Source organism: Varroa destructor, unplaced genomic scaffold (assembly GCF_002443255.2).
Source record: "Varroa destructor unplaced genomic scaffold, Vdes_3.0 BEIS01000005.1, whole genome shotgun sequence".
Taxonomy (NCBI): domain Eukaryota; kingdom Metazoa; phylum Arthropoda; class Arachnida; order Mesostigmata; family Varroidae; genus Varroa; species Varroa destructor.
In genome coordinates, this window is record NW_019211458.1 from 2,973,615 (window position 1) to 2,992,067 (window position 18,453).

Genomic DNA, 18,453 nt, shown 5'->3' on the forward strand with positions numbered 1-18,453 from the left:
TAAAGCGTCTATATAACTTAAATTTATCATCATTTGATAAAACACACCATCGCCAAACGTTCCCAATAGTAATATCGTACAAGTATATTAGAGTTTGTTGGGCTTCAACTTCCTGGAGATTTCGATTTATTATCCATATTCATTAATGCGACCCTCGTTCCGCTAATCAGCTGGGCCTGAAAAAGGCCATTCTTCATGTTGAAACCAAAACAGCGTTGGATTTGCCGGACTTTGCTTACGTCTTGTTGGCGCCTTATCGAATTGGTTACATTTCTTTAAGTGTTTGTGCGAATTGAATGATGCGACATAGGTCTAAATGATTGATGTGGTGGGGCTAGCTAACCTACACGGTTAATTGTGCCAGACTAATGATGATCTAATATCTTGAAACCGGTGCTTAAATAAATCTATGGCCAGAAATGATCAACGAATCATACAGGTAACTGAATATTCTTTATGCTTATTGCTATTGGGTAGATGTTCGCAACCTTTATATATATATATATACATGTTGACTATTGTTGCATAATCAATTAGCGGCTCAATGTAATCAAATTAACTACAAGTTATAGTGTAATAAGAGTATATAATAAATGACTTAAATAATAAAGGTAAGAACAATTCATCGGTAAAGTCGATTGGTTTACTACAAATTACGTGCTTAGTCGTTATAGCGCTTCTTTTTATTATAGTTTTAAAGTGTCAGAGTTATAGCAAGAGGGCTTCAGCTATGATTATTAACGGATAGAATTCATATTCACTGCATGCAAGTTATGTTTCTGTGCTGTTTTACAGTCTACAATTATTAGAGGAGTACTGCTATTTGCCACGGTGTATTTTTTTAAGAAATTAGTGAAGTGGTTAGGTAGTCTGTTATATGATTGATTAATTTTTCACTTCATTGTTTTTACACTTTTGCATCTGCGTATTTTGTTCTGTTTACTCACATTATACGATTTCTCTAGTAACTTGGCCAACTCTTAACTTTACAGTTTGTGTCTTTTGTGTGTAGGTGATAAATTTTAGTTTCCTTACGACAAGTAATCTGATGACTATATAGCTCCATGGTTTTGTAATCGACAAGATACTTCGGAGGTCACTTTAGACTTCCGCAAAGTAAGATATTTATAATGCGAGAATGTCCATGGGAGAGCGTTCACCCTTACTCACGTCTTATACCTTTTCTACACTTTTCTAGTCGCTACCACCATTAAGACCTACGTTTCATAGACACAACTTACGGGAGATTGCCACTCTTTTCCTAGACTGTTTCATTTAAAGGGCTCCCTAATCGACCTGCTTTAACAACAATTTGTAAGTTTTCGTTTCCACTAAAAGAACCATTCTGGAGATATCATATGGATGGTTTCATAGAGGCATTTTTATATATTCCACTACAAACGAGGATACGTAGGGATGTTTTGTGATTATAGTTTAGAAAACGCCTATTTTTATCAACAATTTACATCACCCACATAAAACATAGGAATATACGTAAATTAAAGTTAGAATAATCTTTAATTTATCTCTTCTACCACTGAGTCAACGCGTTGAAAATAGACACAGAAACCGAAATATGAAGCACATTTTAGAGCTACCGAAAACTAATATCACTACAAAAAATGTATCAAAGATTTATCAAAGAGTGGGTAAAGCTGCTTACTTGTTCAGGTGCATTATTAATTCTGTATGTCTTTTTAGGTGCGGTTCTAACAACGAATTACAAGATTCCTCGCTTGTGGAAGCTTCCTTTTCTTTTCCATCCGCAGGTAATTATCATTGTTTACTTGAGTTCACAACTTTTACACACAATATTTCACACCTGGAATTATTTAGCACCTATAAAAAATATAGCTATATCAAAGAACATTTAAGGCAAACATAAGCACGGACAGACTGCATACCTTCATAAGAGCTATTTCATTATTTAGTTAAAGAGAAATTATTTGCTCATAGTTCATTTTAAGTTTCAGAAGTATTATTTATAGTTTGTTGTTTGGAAATAGCTTTTACCTGTGGAAATCAGTGTATTTTTGTTTCGAGGACAACATATGATTTTCTTATTTATACCTTCTTTGATGCTGCATCTGTTAGACAGATTAGACTTTGACTAAAAAGAAAGTCTTACTGCTGTAATTCCTTTAATACTTCGATGGATTCTTACATTAAAGATACAATAATTTCAAGTTCTGTGTCAATTCTTTTTTGCGTTTTTATTTTTCAAGCGCGTTGTGCGGATTGCGGTGAACTTCGTGCTCTTCGTCTGCCTGCCTTAAAGCCAGTTTGCTTGCGCTCTGTCGATCAATTTTCACACGCGGGATCCAATCAAACATACAATAAGGGCCAGCCGTTAACCTTTTCCAGTCAGAACAACGCAAGCTTTTCCCCGTCCACTCCACTTTATAGAAGGTCCCAGCGGTTGAAGGATAGGTCGCTATCAACCATGGAAGTTGCCCGGGCAGTTGAAGAGGATCTACCTTCATATTACGAACATTTATCAATCAGTCTGTTGGTGCCTGAATCGCCCGAAGAAGCTCCTAGTCCTAACTGTCGTCGAAAACCTTTGAGCCCAGCATTGCCCCTACCGGATCACATGGCACCTATTGGAGAATTTCTCGACAGTTTGTACCTATTTTCAGATAGAATATTAAGCGGACATAGTCTTTTGACAGAGATATAGTTTCTAAACTTCTTGTTATCGGAAGGACACATGTGTGTCTGAAAAACGAGGAATGCTTTTATACGATTAAAGATTTCGACTATATTGTATCTACATGAACGCCTCAATGGTCAGCGATTTCTTAAAATCTGGAGTTCAAAAACCACTACTATAGCGTCATGCGAAGTAATTGACCAAAACAAAAACAAAACGTGTTTGACTCAAAATGAGATATTTAATGTAACTCGTGGTAATAGACAATGTATGGGCTGCTATCAGCTTGTGTACCGTAAAGTACGGTATTTCTATGAGGTCATATTATTTTGAGTTACACTGAGCAACTTGTTTCGGACAACTGGATATTGAATCAGATAGATTATTTCAAACGTCCCTTGCATTATTTCTCGACAAGGAGCTTTCCCCGTAATCACCCTGTTTAAGGCGTACGTAGGTTCATCCTTAGCTATATTATCAGTGACTGTGTTTTTTGGAAAATAACTTTTTACATACCATTATTAAGTTTTTTTTTCTCATAATAAAGTGCCGGAAAAGGTTAATATATCTACATATATATATATACACATATAATATTTTATATATAAAATATTAGATGTGTGGAAATATTTTAAAAAACTCAATCCAGAGACGAAGAGAGGGATATTAAAGGTCTGGTAAAGCCCTTATAAGAACGTCCTGCTAACCACAATCATATTCTGTAATGTAGACTATGATTTTTATTCTATTTTGGCCTGCGGCTTTGTACTATCATATGAGTCAGTCATGAAAAATGTTTTCACTTATACATAGATATTCTAAAATCAGGTGTTACCGCATATGTGGAGGTTCGCACTAACCTCGGAGACCATTCAGGGTCTCTGGCAGCTCTCCTTTATCGCATGGGTGCTTCTATCGCTGCAAGTCTAAACCCATCGGTACGTATATTTTAACAGTAGCTATAACAATAGGCTGAGAAAACCAGATATTAATAACATAATGTCATATATTACAATTGCTTGTATTGCGAATATATCATTAAACTGAGACTAAAGTAAATAACTACTTTGCAGGTAACCCATGCCGTTTTATCAAACGCGCGACCCGCAACGATGAAACGAGCTGCCTCACTTGGCATTCGGATGGTTGCTGCTCGCTGGGCGATGTCATGTATGGATGAGCTACGGAAAGTCGAAGAAGATCAGTGGCCAGTAGTCACTCAGGCTACGCAGGATGAACAGCGACGTTAGGACTTTTTCGTATTGCCTTTGATATGTTTCGTGTTTTTATGTAACGCTATGTATAGTGCGCTAACTGAAGTGCGTGCGAAACATCATAGTACTTTTGACAAGTCGTTAGATTACATAATCTATATGTAGAAATATCGCTCGTTTTTCCTCCTCCTGAAAGCGATATTGTTTGATGCAGAACCCTAGGTACAAAAATATGCTGAAGGCTTTGCGGTGTGTGAAAGGCGGCTTGAAGTATGAAAGTTGCCCCTCTAAAGCTCTACAACGAAATGTGTTCTTCATTTGTAGTGAATCTGATTATAGTAATCTAGTAACTGTTTATCGTAAAAGTTTTTCGATGGCTATATTCCAAAGCTCTTCCCTTGCTCATTTTCTCTTCATTGACCGTGAGAAACAACAAAGCATGGCGAACCGTTTATCACTTTCATTTATTGTAAGTATTTTTATGAAATCTCCTCGAAAATTTTAGACATATTTCGGAAAGTGTAGGAATTTTGTTGAGTCTTTATTCTCATACGTCCATACTACTGTAAATCATATACATATAGTACTTTGGAATGTAGGCATACGTTATATGTTAAGGTAAGAGTAGTGTGATGTTATCCGACGACGTTTACATCAGCAGACCCCCAGATTATTGATCAATACCCCACAGCACAGGCGTCCAAAGTATCGGCAAGCCACTCCAGCGTTGTTATTTGAATAGCTAGATGCGCTAGAACCGCATGCGCACACGTGCACTATGTCCTAAAGCGACGTAAACGGCACATCCCGAGGCAACTGTTTTATATTTTCGAAATTTACCACAAATTGAGCAATAGCTTGCCTACAATGATCAATCATTTTTGTCAAGTGTGGGAGAGGTCTTGAATGCAAAACTTCTATGGTAGATAGATTTTCGATCAAACATCAACATTAAAGAGCAAAGAAGAATCGAAGAGAGTTCGAAGCTTTGTGTTCATGGGAAGCGTGCAAGAACTTAAGAAGTGATTATCGTCTTATTTTATTATTTGATATAGGTATTCGCCAATATCGTTATCAAACCAATTCGCTTAGGGATCAACCATCACCAGTGTCAATTAGCAATTTAGCTCGGCTATCTAAACAGCGGCGCCGCACCATTGGAGGAACACCCAGTAATAATTCAACTACCAGCAGAGGTTTATTAAAATCGACTCTACCGCGAAAAAGTCTCAGGCGGGTGAGTATAATAGGACCTCATGCTTTTTACTGGTTTATTGAAATGTTGGATTAAAGAAATGTATTCACTTATCAATTTATAAATTATCTATTTGAATTTCTATGCATAAAGGAAAGCCTCTATAAATTAATAAGGCTCTTGATCTGATATTGGTTTATTATATGATGAAATTGTTTTCCGTAAGGAGTAACTGTTTGAGAAATTTTTTGTACATGAATAAATATTTGAAATTCAAGGTAGTGACAGCCCGCAATTTTGTCCCCGTCACTACAGCCTAGGTATCCCAATTTACAGATTGCACGGCCTTTGTCTTAACCAGGGTTCTGTCTTTACTGCCAGATGCTGTTCGAAAATGTCAACGCTGATCACAATAATGTCGATTCAGATATCAGCGACGGAAGTTATGAAGAGTCAGAACGAGGGAGTGAGGTACCTGCAATAAGCTGAGCTTTAATATATTAAGGTGTCTTAAAACAGCCTGTCTGAACAACGACAAAAATTATTTTTAACTCAGGAGACATCCGAACGCACTTTGCTTTTCTCTTATACCCCAATCTTGCCAATGTTACGTATAGTATTTTCATGATCTAATACACAGTGATCACATAGTTTTGTCTTTAAATCCAATTTTAACGTCTTTAGGTCACAGTGGAGATTCCCGAGACTCAAACAGGGCTGTTATCGCAGGTACACGGTGTTAACGTGTGGGTGCCTGAAACGGAATCTTTACTGTGTTCCGCTAATAGATGTGAACATCATTTTAAAGACTCTGAAGACATTGAAATACTAGAAACCCAGCTGGAATCTTCCAACAGTAAACAAAAGGTAAAACAAAAATGAATAATGATTTTTACAATTTGACAAATAAACTTGCGAGCGTCGCCCTGTACTTTTTTGCTTTTGCTTTAGCACGCAACTTAAAGTATAGGATACATTCTCCATTGCAATTATAACCTGCTGAGATTTTGTAGTTATTTCATCAACCTGTTTTAATATAAACGTTTACGTTGTATCTAGCTTAGCTTTAGACTTTAATTGGATTCCACGTTTCCAGTTATCAGGTTGAATTTTTTTTGAGATTTTGCAGGATCAATTGCGTTATCCCGTAGCAATTGTCGCGTTACAGTAGAATTTACGTCATTCAGTTAATGTATTACGTCGCCTCAATGCTCTCACCAAACTGACACAGTCTCCCTACTATTCTCTTCAATTGGCAACTACATCACTGTTATCCTTTGGTAGTAACCCCGTTGAAATATACCATGAGTTGCACCATCAGGCCCCGTTACCCTATTACAATTGCCATCAATTTGTCTTAATATTCATTCATGCTATAGCCAAACTAACATAAACTATTGCGTGATTGTATACCGTCTAATTGCATTTCTCTCGAGCCCCGGTCATATCAACTGTTACAACATTAGAACTGTTAAGTTACGATAATTATATTTATTCGATCCCTTGACGCTTGGTGCAGTTCTTCTCTTGTGGCATACTGTATGTATCCTACTACTTAAAACAGTGGAGCTCGACATCAGAAGGGTTAATATAAACTCATAGTACGTAAAGTAAACCTCTAGTTGTGCACGCGGCGTTAACTGAGATCTTACCCAACGCAGACCGCGTTACTGCACTAGAGTTATTGCCATTCTACCATTGGACCCTGCTCCACGCATCCCGTTATGTCATCAGCGATGACTCTTGCGGTCATTTCATAAACCTTTTGCTCAATTATAAGCCGACACCTTTACAGCGATCCAATTTTAGTTCTTTTAAGACTCTGTTGCATACATCCAGTAATCATTTTGTACTATTTCTACATATACATATTTCAGCAGTAATTGGTTACCCTGCTGGAATAAATGCTTCAGTAATGTCGTGACTATGGTGTAATTAATGCATCGCATGTATCCTGCTATACAGAACGTCAAAATTTTCAATAGAAACTCGAAAAAATTGTTGTCCAACTGTACATGTGAGGTTAACCTTAGACCATGGATGTGAGTGTTAGGTCCTACCCCCCCCCCCCCCCCATATCCCGTACCTACGGATATTCCCGTTCTTCTAATATAATTAAATTTACCGCCAAGAAAATCCAGTCTACGAATATGAGCCATATATGTATATATATATCGAGATTGTTTATATTTCGTCACCTACCTTGGAGCTTAATTAAACTTGCAGCATGCCTTTTTGACACAATTCCCACAGAAAAAATATTCCGAGAGCCAGGCAGTACGAAAAGTTGTAAACACACAATTTTACCGTTAAATTGTGTGTTTACGACTGTTAAAAAAAATTAAATAGAAAAAAATTATCTCAAAATTGTACTCGTTTCATAGAGTGTAAAAATAAACGACATTTTATAATCAAACTCGTTCTTTTTTTCAGATTATTGTAATTATATACATATATATATGTTTTTTTTGTCAAATTAAAATTATACAAATTCTCAAAAAGTTGTCAAGCACATCGTTAAAAAAAAAAGTCAACCTGGTTAGGATTACACTTTATGGGGGAAAGACACATCCCGCGAAAATAATAAAGCGCGATCTTTTTCGCACTCGCAAAGAACGAAATAATGTAGATGCTATTGAGAGCTTACGTTTCTATAAAAGGAATTGCGGCTATAATTTATACTAATAGTACGTTTGTTTTCAATAATAACAGGCAATGGTAACGTTTGACGTTCCTGGTGAGCCTTTAACATCTTGCGATTCTACAGTCACTGTAACATCGAATCGAAGGGCGAGTGCTGCTCAAGGTATGAGGTTAATTAGTATTACGAGCCTGGTTTACATCTTGTAATGTATGGAATTGTCGACCGGCTGTTTCGCTCGGCGCCAGATTCCTACCGGTAACATCGCCAATTTGGGAGGTCCAAAAATGTTGATTTACCGTACAGTCTTAGTGAAACTTCCATATTGAACTATTTCAGTATAGATTTTTTGTCTACTGAGCTCCTAATGGTTCGTCTCGCAGTTACTATGCTAGCGTGACCGTCAAAATGATGCCAAGACATTTCGCCTTGTTGTGTTTGAGTGTATTATTAAAACTATTTTATTATATCGCTAAAAAAAAACTATCGAAAAACTATTACGAATTTTCACAAGTCGTATATATTCTGCTATACGTTTTAAAGCTGTACAAGTATACGTTTTAGATCATCTAGCATGCCTAGTACACTTAGTAGTAGATTTGTGAGTGAGCTTTTACCATGTGCACATAACTTTTCCATTGGCAAGCCTAGTGATGTTTAACACCGTGAAATGTCCTCCTAGATTGAAAGGAATTGTATATATAACCATGTCAAGTACGTAAAAAACGTGAATGAAATGTATAGGTACAGAACACAAGCGCACTTTACCCGATAAAAAACCCGTGTCAGTCTGATTTGGTAGTATTTCACCTAACATAATATCCTAACCATTAATGAGTGAAGTCAAATATGCATGTATAAATACATTTATACAATTGTAATATAGTTATTTATTTTTTAGTCGCCTATATTATATAGGAGGCTGAATGATTTTGGAAAAGACACGTGCTTCGGCCGGATTCAAAATATATATTATGTTTTTTATGTTAGCTAGCTAAATAAGCAATTGATTGGATCGTTTGGCGTTAGTCGATGTCGCTCAAGTGCTGCCCAAAAAAGGTTAGACTGAATAAGGAGTTTTGGATAAACTGGTTTTCTATGCACGTACAATCAGTTAGTTATTATTGGCAATGTGGATGACGCGATTGAAGATTATGACCGTCGGTAGTCACTGCTGTTATCACTCGTGGATTCCGAAACAGCCTCACCTAGATTACTGGGTGGCCTTTAATGACGTGCGCATTTGACAGTTACATTAACCGTACTTGAGTTGAACCTTCAATGGCCTGAATTGAGGCAGAGGAGGTTTACACCAAACAAATAGTTAGCTTTTGTTAATCGTTGAATGGTATCGTTGTCTCTCAGTTTAGCTCTAGTTTTAGTAAGTACCTGTAGTAGTAGTAGAAATTGCGCGATTTCAACAACTAATAGGTATAGTTTATGTATAGGGAGTAGATCTCAAAACTGAACCCTGCGGGCTCAATATCTATAATTTTGACTACAGCAAGTCTTATTGGGGCCTTGTATTATTTGTTCCTTATTAACCAGATCTGAGTCGCTGAGTCGTATATCCAAGCCGAAAGAAGGTGTTTCGTTGATTAGTTGTTTTCTATTAACACTAAACGCGTTTTTCAGATCTGAAAACCACAGCTGATTTTTTTGCGTTTTCCGCTGCTAAGTCGAAGAAGTCCTCAACTGCTACCGTTACGTCACCCATCTTTCAACCCATCCTAAGCTCGTATGGGTTTTGTTAGTAATTTTGGTCTTCTCTAGAGAATAAGATTTACTGTAAATTTAAAATTTTGTCCAGCAGTATGCCAATGACAGAAGGCATTGCTATCTGTAAAAAGTCGGTTGCCAAAAGTCAGATGTTCACCTTTGCTGATAGACGTAATTATGCTTTTTTAAATGCTTCGGGGAAATGCCTTGCTTAAAAAAGTTGATACAGATGTAAAAAAAAAATAAGTAAAGAGCTCATGGTTTCGTTATAGTTCATTTCGGTATCTCATTGGAGCCTGCTGCTAAAAAATTTTTGAGTTTATGCATAGATCAAGTCAAATCGTGGCTCCAAACCTTGTCCCCACGCAATTTGTAAAAAGCTCTGTATTATTCACGCAATATTTTCGCCGACAATAACAAAAGGCATATTTATGAGGCCGGACCTTTGTTTTATTGGTAGCTGAGCATTACCAATTTGGAGAACGTTAATTTTACTTTTGGCGATTTGTTTTTCTTTCTAACTCACTGTGTAGCATAGTACGTTGTTTCTTTGAATTGTTTCCACATGTCAAATTGTTGCCCTGGTTGAACGCTGTTGCCTCATTAATTTTATCATCAACTGTTTCCTACTGAAATGTATCCTTGAACATTGATGTGTTAGGCTAGATTGGCGAAGAATCAGTTTTTTTAGGCCGATTGCTTGACTGGATTGTGCTATCTAAAATAAAAGCAAGATTATTCATGCATATACAGATAAATTATACTAATAAAATTCAATCTAAAAGTGGTCACAGTGTATACAAATATGAGTTTCTATGAAGCCAGCTATTCTTTTGGCTTTTAGCTCTCGTTTCCGTACTTCTAAGAGTCAACAGCTATTGCATAGTTTGGCCGCTCGTTTACTATAACTGTCGGATCCTCAATTATGCTCACGTTTGATCTGTCATTCTATTCAGATATTCGTCAATATCTGTACTGTTATCCAGTATATTTCGGTTAATATCTTCCATAATCAATTCATTTAAGTTGTTCTTCTGAGTTCCACGTATATCTACCAAGCCCTCGGTAACAGAGTCAGAAGTTATTTGGCTTGGAAATCTTTCGAAAAATCTATAGTTTATTTCCAGTAGTTTGTCATCACTCAGTTTGACTAATGCTCACAGTCATTTGTTTATTTCGTTGCTTGTAACTTATAGCATGTGTATATTTTCTTTTACGTTACGTAACGCTATTCCGTCAGTTCCTTATTTTGTTTACAGCACGTCAGAAAACGAATGGTAACCTTTCATTCGTTATAGATATTCGCCATTCCTGCATGTTCCAAATCTCATATTAAATTGAACTTATTATCATTGTTTGATATGAATTAATTAAACGGACCACCAAGCAGCTTGTCGTGCAAGATTCAAAGCAAACTGATAGACATTTATTCTTTTCCTCGATGTGATGAATGCATGTATGTGATTGAATACACGTACAGATATAAGCAACAGTCATTTGTTTAGCGCTATAACTGTGTTTGTTTTCATTTGTTCATTTTGCAGGTATGTTTTTATTATTTTTATACTTAGCCGGATGAAGCTGTTATTGTAAAAATATAATATTTTTTTTTAATTCAAACTTCACTATTTGAAATCAGTTTTTTTTTTATACATACTCATATATAATAATATTTTAATCTCTTGCTTCCTAGATAATGGTGCTTTTTCATTTTTTATTTATTTATTATTATCGTATTATTTTAGCTCTGTTCTTTAGAGTGTTATTCTGATGGTTTCTGCGTGATCTGACAAAATTCCGGTCAAACTAGGATGTTTGTAGTGTAGTTTTCCGATTTATTGGTTTGATGTGCTATCACTTTTTTTTTATATCGAATTTACTTAATTACGTTGACCTAATCTTCATGATGGCACGAAGTTCTTCACCAGACATTTTTTTTACTTTGGAGTGTTTTTCCTGTCGCTGGATATTTAACTCCAAAAGAGTCACATTGTTTAATTTTTTATTTTCTTTTTTGATTCCTAAATATTGATCGGCCAGCTCTGATATACGGATATGCTGAGTGTCAAGCCTTCCCTGCAACCAATTTGACAGTCTGTATTAGTGAGTCAATAGTTTCACTTTCGTGTTCTTTTTTGGCGGATTTTTTTGCTGAGACTTTGAGGAATCAGATCAGCACTAGAGTCATTGTACCTAGAGTTTAATTTCTAAATTCCACATATAAAAAAGGACTTTTTTTGGCTTTTTTATGAACGAACGTGGCCTCATTATAGTTAGGGTGGCTTTATTATAGCTGAGACTTTCGCTTCAAATTCACTTATTAGTTCTTTTCGAAATTTGGCAGGAAATGGAAAATTGGAAGAGTGATTTTATTTCTATATGTCACGTTACATATCTGCTATACTTCTGTTTTTACATTAATAGTAACAAAACGGTCATGCCAAATCAAAGGTCATGAATATTGAGATTATAGTGTAACATCTATAGTTTCGTTTGCTTTCTTTCGATTCACTTTTCTACTTTCAGGATTACCACCTCTTATACATAACGCAAAAAGTAACGAAGAGCAATTTGATACGCTTGAAGCTAGCTTTGAGGAACCTAACGTTACTGCTGAAGTAAGATATTTACCGATTTGTCATTTGTGCATCTTAGGAATACAAAGATAGTTGTATCTTAAAGCTAATGAAATGTTTGTCGTTGCTTTGAGGGAAACTCTTATTTATTGCACACTATTTTCCAAGTGAAATATTTTGGAGAAGCTAGTTCCATATGCTATAAGGAACCAAATTATAATTTCCTGTATATTTATTACGGGAAAAGGTGCACGAGTGTAGCAATAGACCTGCGCACTAATAACAACAATTATTTTGTTTCTACACAGTGGAAAAGTTGTCTTCCTTTTAAGTTTAGATCTCTGATCGCCGACACCGACTTCACCCACGACCTCACCAAGATGTTTTCCGGTCAGAGTCTAAAAAATTATTTGTTTTCTCTTGTGAATATTGTTCTCTGTTGTGTGGCGTACTTGTATTGTGGATGTATGCATGTGTGTGAATGTTCCGTCTTGATAGGAAATTGCCGCCAGTAAGAGGTCTACAGTAGTTGCGTCAGAGGCAAGCCAAGAAAATACCGATCATGATAACAGATGGACGATTCACGTTGACCGGAGTGGCCAACGGGACGAAGCTAGACTTAGCATATTGGCCAGTGATGGGAACGATTTTCCAGACAGCATCTATAAAGATAAATCCAATTGGCTGTCCTTAGTACATGAAATGGAGCTCACACGTCCTCTAGGTATATGCGAACGTGTGCGAGACAGGGACTTCAATGGAACAAAAGTAGAGCGCTTTACCGAGGCTGAAGTTTCGCAAGATAATTTAGGTTATCAAGAAATGATTCTTACACAACCTGTGTTACTCTCTAGATCTTCGTCATTGATCAAACATTCGGGTAGGTTACATAAAACTGGCCATATTTGTATACAGGATACACAGTATCTTATTAACAACAAGTAAAGTCACGAACATTATAAAAACTCAGCGGCATTGCGAGTATCTGTTTTCGTGTGTTCATTTTTGTCTACATGTTTGTCTAAAAAGATTACTCGTCTTTTAAATATTATTAAACATACAGTGTTTTTAAAAGCACTTTTTTGTATGTTCTACAGGGGTCTCGATTGGCTCCGACAAGGACAGACTTCATTCAGAAGAAAATTCTTTTAGACTTGAGTTACCTTCGGACCTTTCGCAATCTCAAGGCCGAGCTTCCCATAGCGGAATCGAACGGGATCAACAAGTTATATCAACAGAAGGGTGCATAACTTTCGACTTGCAGGAAGAACTACATGAGCCTATCACTACTAACAATGATAAAGAAAACGTAAGTTCCTGGTCCGATCGAATTATACGCCGGATCGCTACAAAGGACGCATCTCTCGAGTGTTTTGCTGAAGATACACCTGCAGCTAGCGAAGAAATTGGTCTGCTCAACGATGATGAGATTAGGGGATACAGTATCAGAGCCAAAACTCTCCATCATAATGAAGTGAGCGGGATGAACGCGGGCCTAACTAGCAAGCAGTCATTGGTTCAAGTAACGGAAGACACTCATCAGCAAAGAAACGAGAAGCAGGTGAGTTACTCTCAATGAAATTTCTCTCTATTGTAACAGACTGTCTTTAATTTTATCTGTTCATAACAAATAAGTGTATTTTATATTGGCTTACTAAACGCCTGCGCGGTTATCCGCGATTCCCTTAGAAGCGCGGATTTGAGGATGAATGGTGATAGGAGCCGTCGTTCCCATTATCCTTCGGCGGCTAATACTACAGATGACAAGCATTCGTCGGGAACAACGTACAAACTTCCATTATGCCGCAAACCCGTTTTATCTTAAAAAAAATATTTGCTAGTCACTCGAGCGAGAGAGTCTGCTTTTTTAACCAGTTCTAATACAGCGTAAATATAAATCTACATGGAACGCATTTACGGATGCTTTTGAAAGTATTCTGGTGAAAAATGATACTTTAAACGACGAGACATCTCTTACCAAAGATTTCATGAGATATTTTACGTAGTGCCCAACTGCCATTATCACATATTATGTCGTGACTAAAAAGGAGGTTTCATTCTCGGATTTAGAGCTCTGAAATTTCTAGCGCATTTTGATTTAATGCTTTTCACTTTGATATAGTAGTAGCTACTTCTAAGAAAATTACTTAAAAAATTACAACGACATTTTACCAAGTAAGTTGGCTGGTCTCGGGTCTTTTTATACAGAGTGATCACCCACTTGGTTTTTACAATTACTTGAAAAAGTGTAAGACCATAAATTGCGGGAAAACTCGCGTTGTATCTGCTGGTGAATGATTCTCGTTTGTTCTGTGGAATCTGACAGAAAATTGCAATAGTAAAAAAGCGGGCCTAAAATGAGTAAATCTAGTGAATATTTGAATGTGTACTTTTACGGGTCTTTAGTTACGCATAGGAAATATTATCAACTTCCGCTAAAGTTTGATAACCATACTTGGAGAAAACTAGCTTCAAAATAAAGTGCAAGTTGGTATAGAAATCTGGAAAATAGCAATAGTTAAGTATAACAAGCTTGGCATCAACAACTAATAGGCTATGAGTTAAGTAATAGCTGATACTTTCACGTTTTTCCCTCAATGCGTTAGAGATTGAAGAAATATATTTCGTAATCATTTTTCAGATATTGAGTAGCTTTCCCTAGTTTCAGTTAACTTGGATGGACGACAGCTTTCGTTATACTCAAAAATGCTACGTTTAGAATTGGGAAATTAGGCCAGTATCTACACCTCATAAACCTTAAGTACCAATCCTACCGTGGGCTCGGTATTATTAGCCTTAAGTTAAAACCGGTCCTATGTTCGCATCACTATAAGCAGATTGCAAAAGAGAGTGGTATTAACTGTCTATAACATGCTATAAACAGGCCCTAATTTACGTGTTAATGTATACTACTTTTTTTAATTTTGCACAGGAAAAATTAATTCATAACAGGAGGGACGATTCGAAATTTCTCAATTGTTCCGAAGCTATGTTACCAATACATGTTGATGGCCGACAGTGCTTCGTGGCGGGGACAGAATCAAATGACGACGAAAACAGTGGACAAGGTATACCTCCATCCAGATGCTCAGAAGATTTTCGAGTACCAAGTTCAGGACTAACCTCAGACTTATCAACGCCTCTTTCAACCCGAAAAGCTCGAATAAGTGGCGTCTTCTCGGATGACGAATCTCCGTGTATTGACACACGGCGCACCGTTGTTTTGACAGCAGTAAAGAACAAAGCCTCGTTAATCCACTCGCTTCTGCAACTAGCAAATAAAACGTTTAAACGAAGAACTGCAGGAGAAATTGGCCCACTAACGGTAGGCGAAGAGGTGCGTATTAAAGTAAAAATTTAAGGTTTTTTTTCTATTCGCAAACCTTGCCAAAAAATTCTATTCGTGAACAATAAAAAGTCGTTAGAGACTGTCGCAGCGTGGCCTATGTCCCGGGTGTACTACATACAGCGGGTAATGTCGGATCGATTCTTGCTATTGGGACATATCGAGCTGTTACGTTGGCTTTCAGTGTCTTCTGAAGAAGTTTAGATTAGCTAAGCACAACAAGTATCGACGTATAGGGAAAGGAGGTAATTAAGTTGAGTCTTAATTGTTTGTCAGGTAACAACTAAAACGGAAGTCGTCGTCCTGGGCAGACGAAGGCGAACCCTGTCTGTTCTACTGGGCATAGGCTGGGGTTGTTGGTTTGTCGACATTAGATGGGTAAGTTAGTATTTTAAGATGACTCAATGATTTAATTATTTCTCTAAACAGTATTCTTGAGATGCTAGTTCGTGTCCTTATATAAAAGTAAAGAAAAACGTTAAGGAAATAACAAAAAGCCCACGTGCAGCGATAGTGTGATTGTATGCTATGCTAAGTATAATAGTTACGACATATATCTGTCTAAACAATGTATGTCTAGCTATGATATGTATCGAAACAACAACAGACCTTGCTACAGATTTTTTCGTACGTTCTAGAAGTGTCACTTACGGTGACCGTATTTATTCAATGCAGCGACCATCCATTGTGAGTACGGCTTCAGTTTGGAGCCTAAATCGCTTACAACCTCGTCTCAAATTTTTCTTTTGCAGCTGTGATAACGAATTTTTTTTAATAGAATGAGTTAATGCTAGATTCTTGCCCAACAACGCACCATACATAGTAATCTAACGGGTTTAAATGTAGGCTATTCAGCAGCCATAAACGGTTATTCCAAAAAATGCTGATGTTATCAACCAGCCAGTTTTGCTATTATAAAATAGTATATCATCTTGGTAGCAGAATATATTATTTTCTATCAAACATTGTATCTATCCGTGGTCGCGTAACAGTTTGTGTAACATTCAGATAAACTTTTTTGGTGATACGATCGTTTTCCTGAAGAAGAATCGTGGCATGACGTCTCGTTTCCTTGGCAGTGCACTCAAAACCCGAGTCTTGTCTGGAAAATTCCCTTCGTTTACGATGCGTATATCCTCTGGATAATGAGCAAACCACCGATCATTTCTGAGCTTGACTTTTGGATCGGAGATAACTTTTTGCGTCAGAAAACAAGACACGAAGTCGATTTGCTGTTTTTTTTTAAAGATAATTAAGAAGCAAATCACATTAATCAAGTATCTTTGCTTCAGTCGCTTCAAAGACTAAGTAATACCTGCTCTTCGCTTGTATGTCGAAAGACTATTTTTGCCGTGGCTGCAAATTTATATATAGCCTTCTTAGGACACCTTCTTTTCCAGCTGTGCCAATTTTGAAAAATGCATTTAGCAAATCAGGTGAAACCATTCGAAAATATTCTGGATTCATTCAGGCCATTGGGTATATGTATGTCGGTAGCCATGCTTTCAATAAATACTATCTTTCAATAATCAATTACTACACTAATTTGCCTTTTTTTTTTTTCTAATGGCCCTCATTTAATGAATAATTTTTTTAGTCCTTCTTTTTTCTTTGAAATTTTGAAGGTAAGAGCATGCATACAGGAAGATCGTTGGCTAGATCCAGCTCCGTTTGAGATAACGGATTTTCTACCCCCAATGGTGATAAATCGAGCCTCAAAAAATGGCCACACACATGAAAGCAGGCCACTAGAAGGTGTCACTGTATTTATTTCACGGAAACGGCCGCTTAAGCCAACGGCAGAAAACCTTCAACGAATGGTGCTACAAGCTGCTGGAAAGGTATCAATAGAAATATTGTACCAGCATGTTGTTGCTCCTTTAATATTCCCTCATACTGAAGTATTACCAGGTTTATCAGTATTTACGAATTCTGACTTCACTAAGTTAGAATCCTCGACTCCAAATCTGAAAACAACATTCAACATATTTCGAAAAACATAACAAACAAAAAAAATTATTGCGAAATGGTGCAAAACATGTATTTAATAATTTAATGGTTTTTTTTCTCTTAGGCACCTTTTATTAAACGTGTGTAAGAGAATTGTGTGTCAAACAAGTCCACACCCATCGTCCAAAACATTTACGCATCACTTCAAACTAGAGGTGTTAAAAAAGTATTGCTTTTCCTTCTATCTAGATTGCTTGAAAGTCTCAAATCTCAGGTAATTTTAGCCGCGTCGGATCGGTGTTGTAATTTGAAAGCTGAGGTATGGTAATAGTAGACATGTTGTTATTGATAGGTGTAAACTCGAGACAGAGCGCTTTAAAAACGAGTGAAACATTCTGCGAAAATTCGCTATTTTACCATTCTGTTGCCATAAAGGCATAAAGTGGCTAGAAAAAAAAGGTGAATTTGCCGAAAAATTTGGGAAAAGCGAAAAAAATACGCGCATTATCCTAAAAAAAAAAAAACATTCGCTGTCCCGGTGGCTTTTGTAAATAATCACACAGCTATATAGTTACATAACTCTCAGATCTGTTTGTTGGATCTTTTTTAGAGCGTTTTTTATTTCTACGACCGTTTCAGATTGTGTTCGATGTATGTCAAGCCGACGTGTACGTCGGCAGACGACGGCCAGCCAAAAAACTACGCTGCCCATCTGTCAATCCCTATTGGATAATCGGTCAGTATTTTTGTCTATATTTTGATGATTTTACAATAATAATGTTACTAATAATTATCATAATATAATAACTAACTGGATTGAAAGGGGTCTATTTAGTTTCACTCCTTCTAATGTGATCTTTATCTTTCAGAAACTGTTGCAACTGGATTTCGACAATGCGAACACAACTTTCTGCTGTGATTATTTGTATATAAAAAAAAATGTTGAAGGAATCCATGTTAAGGACGTTTCTCGATTAACCATATAGTGGAAAATTATACATAATAAACTAATGTGTATAATTTTTTACCATTTACTAGTCCTATATATTGCGATCTGAATTTGATGAATTATCGATTAGAGAAGAGAAGTGAACTTGGAAGTTTTCATTTTTCTGTAATAATAATAATAATAATAAATCGAAGAACAGTTTTTCAGATA

General features: G+C 36.6%; 1 protein-coding gene across 4 annotated transcripts; it reads left to right on the plus strand.

The window, feature by feature from the left end:
- Positions 1 to 35: 35 nt before the first annotated feature.
- Positions 36 to 18,453, plus strand: MCPH1 (Microcephalin). Of its 4 annotated transcripts, none has more exons than XM_022808096.2 (18): positions 36 to 439; positions 1,702 to 1,769; positions 2,226 to 2,621; positions 3,482 to 3,591; positions 3,727 to 3,898; positions 4,923 to 5,104; positions 5,444 to 5,533; positions 5,747 to 5,929; positions 7,775 to 7,868; positions 11,463 to 11,525; positions 11,949 to 12,040; positions 12,497 to 12,878; positions 13,096 to 13,559; positions 14,931 to 15,335; positions 15,621 to 15,722; positions 16,970 to 17,185; positions 17,934 to 18,030; positions 18,164 to 18,453. In XM_022808096.2, exons 1-18 carry the CDS (start codon positions 420 to 422, stop codon positions 18,211 to 18,213), a joined length of 3,186 nt encoding a protein of 1,061 aa, XP_022663831.1. In that variant the 5' UTR covers positions 36 to 419; the 3' UTR covers positions 18,214 to 18,453. The 4 variants fall into 4 exon arrangements, with proteins under 4 accessions (XP_022663831.1, XP_022663834.1, XP_022663835.1 ...); XM_022808100.2 differs by lacking the exon at positions 12,497 to 12,878 and adding an exon at positions 12,307 to 12,388 and having other exon boundaries at positions 38 to 439; XM_022808099.2 differs by lacking the exon at positions 11,463 to 11,525.

Coding starts and splice junctions, on each gene's coding strand:
- MCPH1 (XM_022808096.2), top strand. CDS start 420: ATGATCAACGAATCATACAG. Junction 1,770..2,225: donor CTTTTCTTTTCCATCCGCAG/GTAATTATCATT, acceptor TTATTTTTCAAG/CGCGTTGTGCGGATTGCGGT. Junction 7,869..11,462: donor AAGGGCGAGTGCTGCTCAAG/GTATGAGGTTAA, acceptor TTGATCGGCCAG/CTCTGATATACGGATATGCT.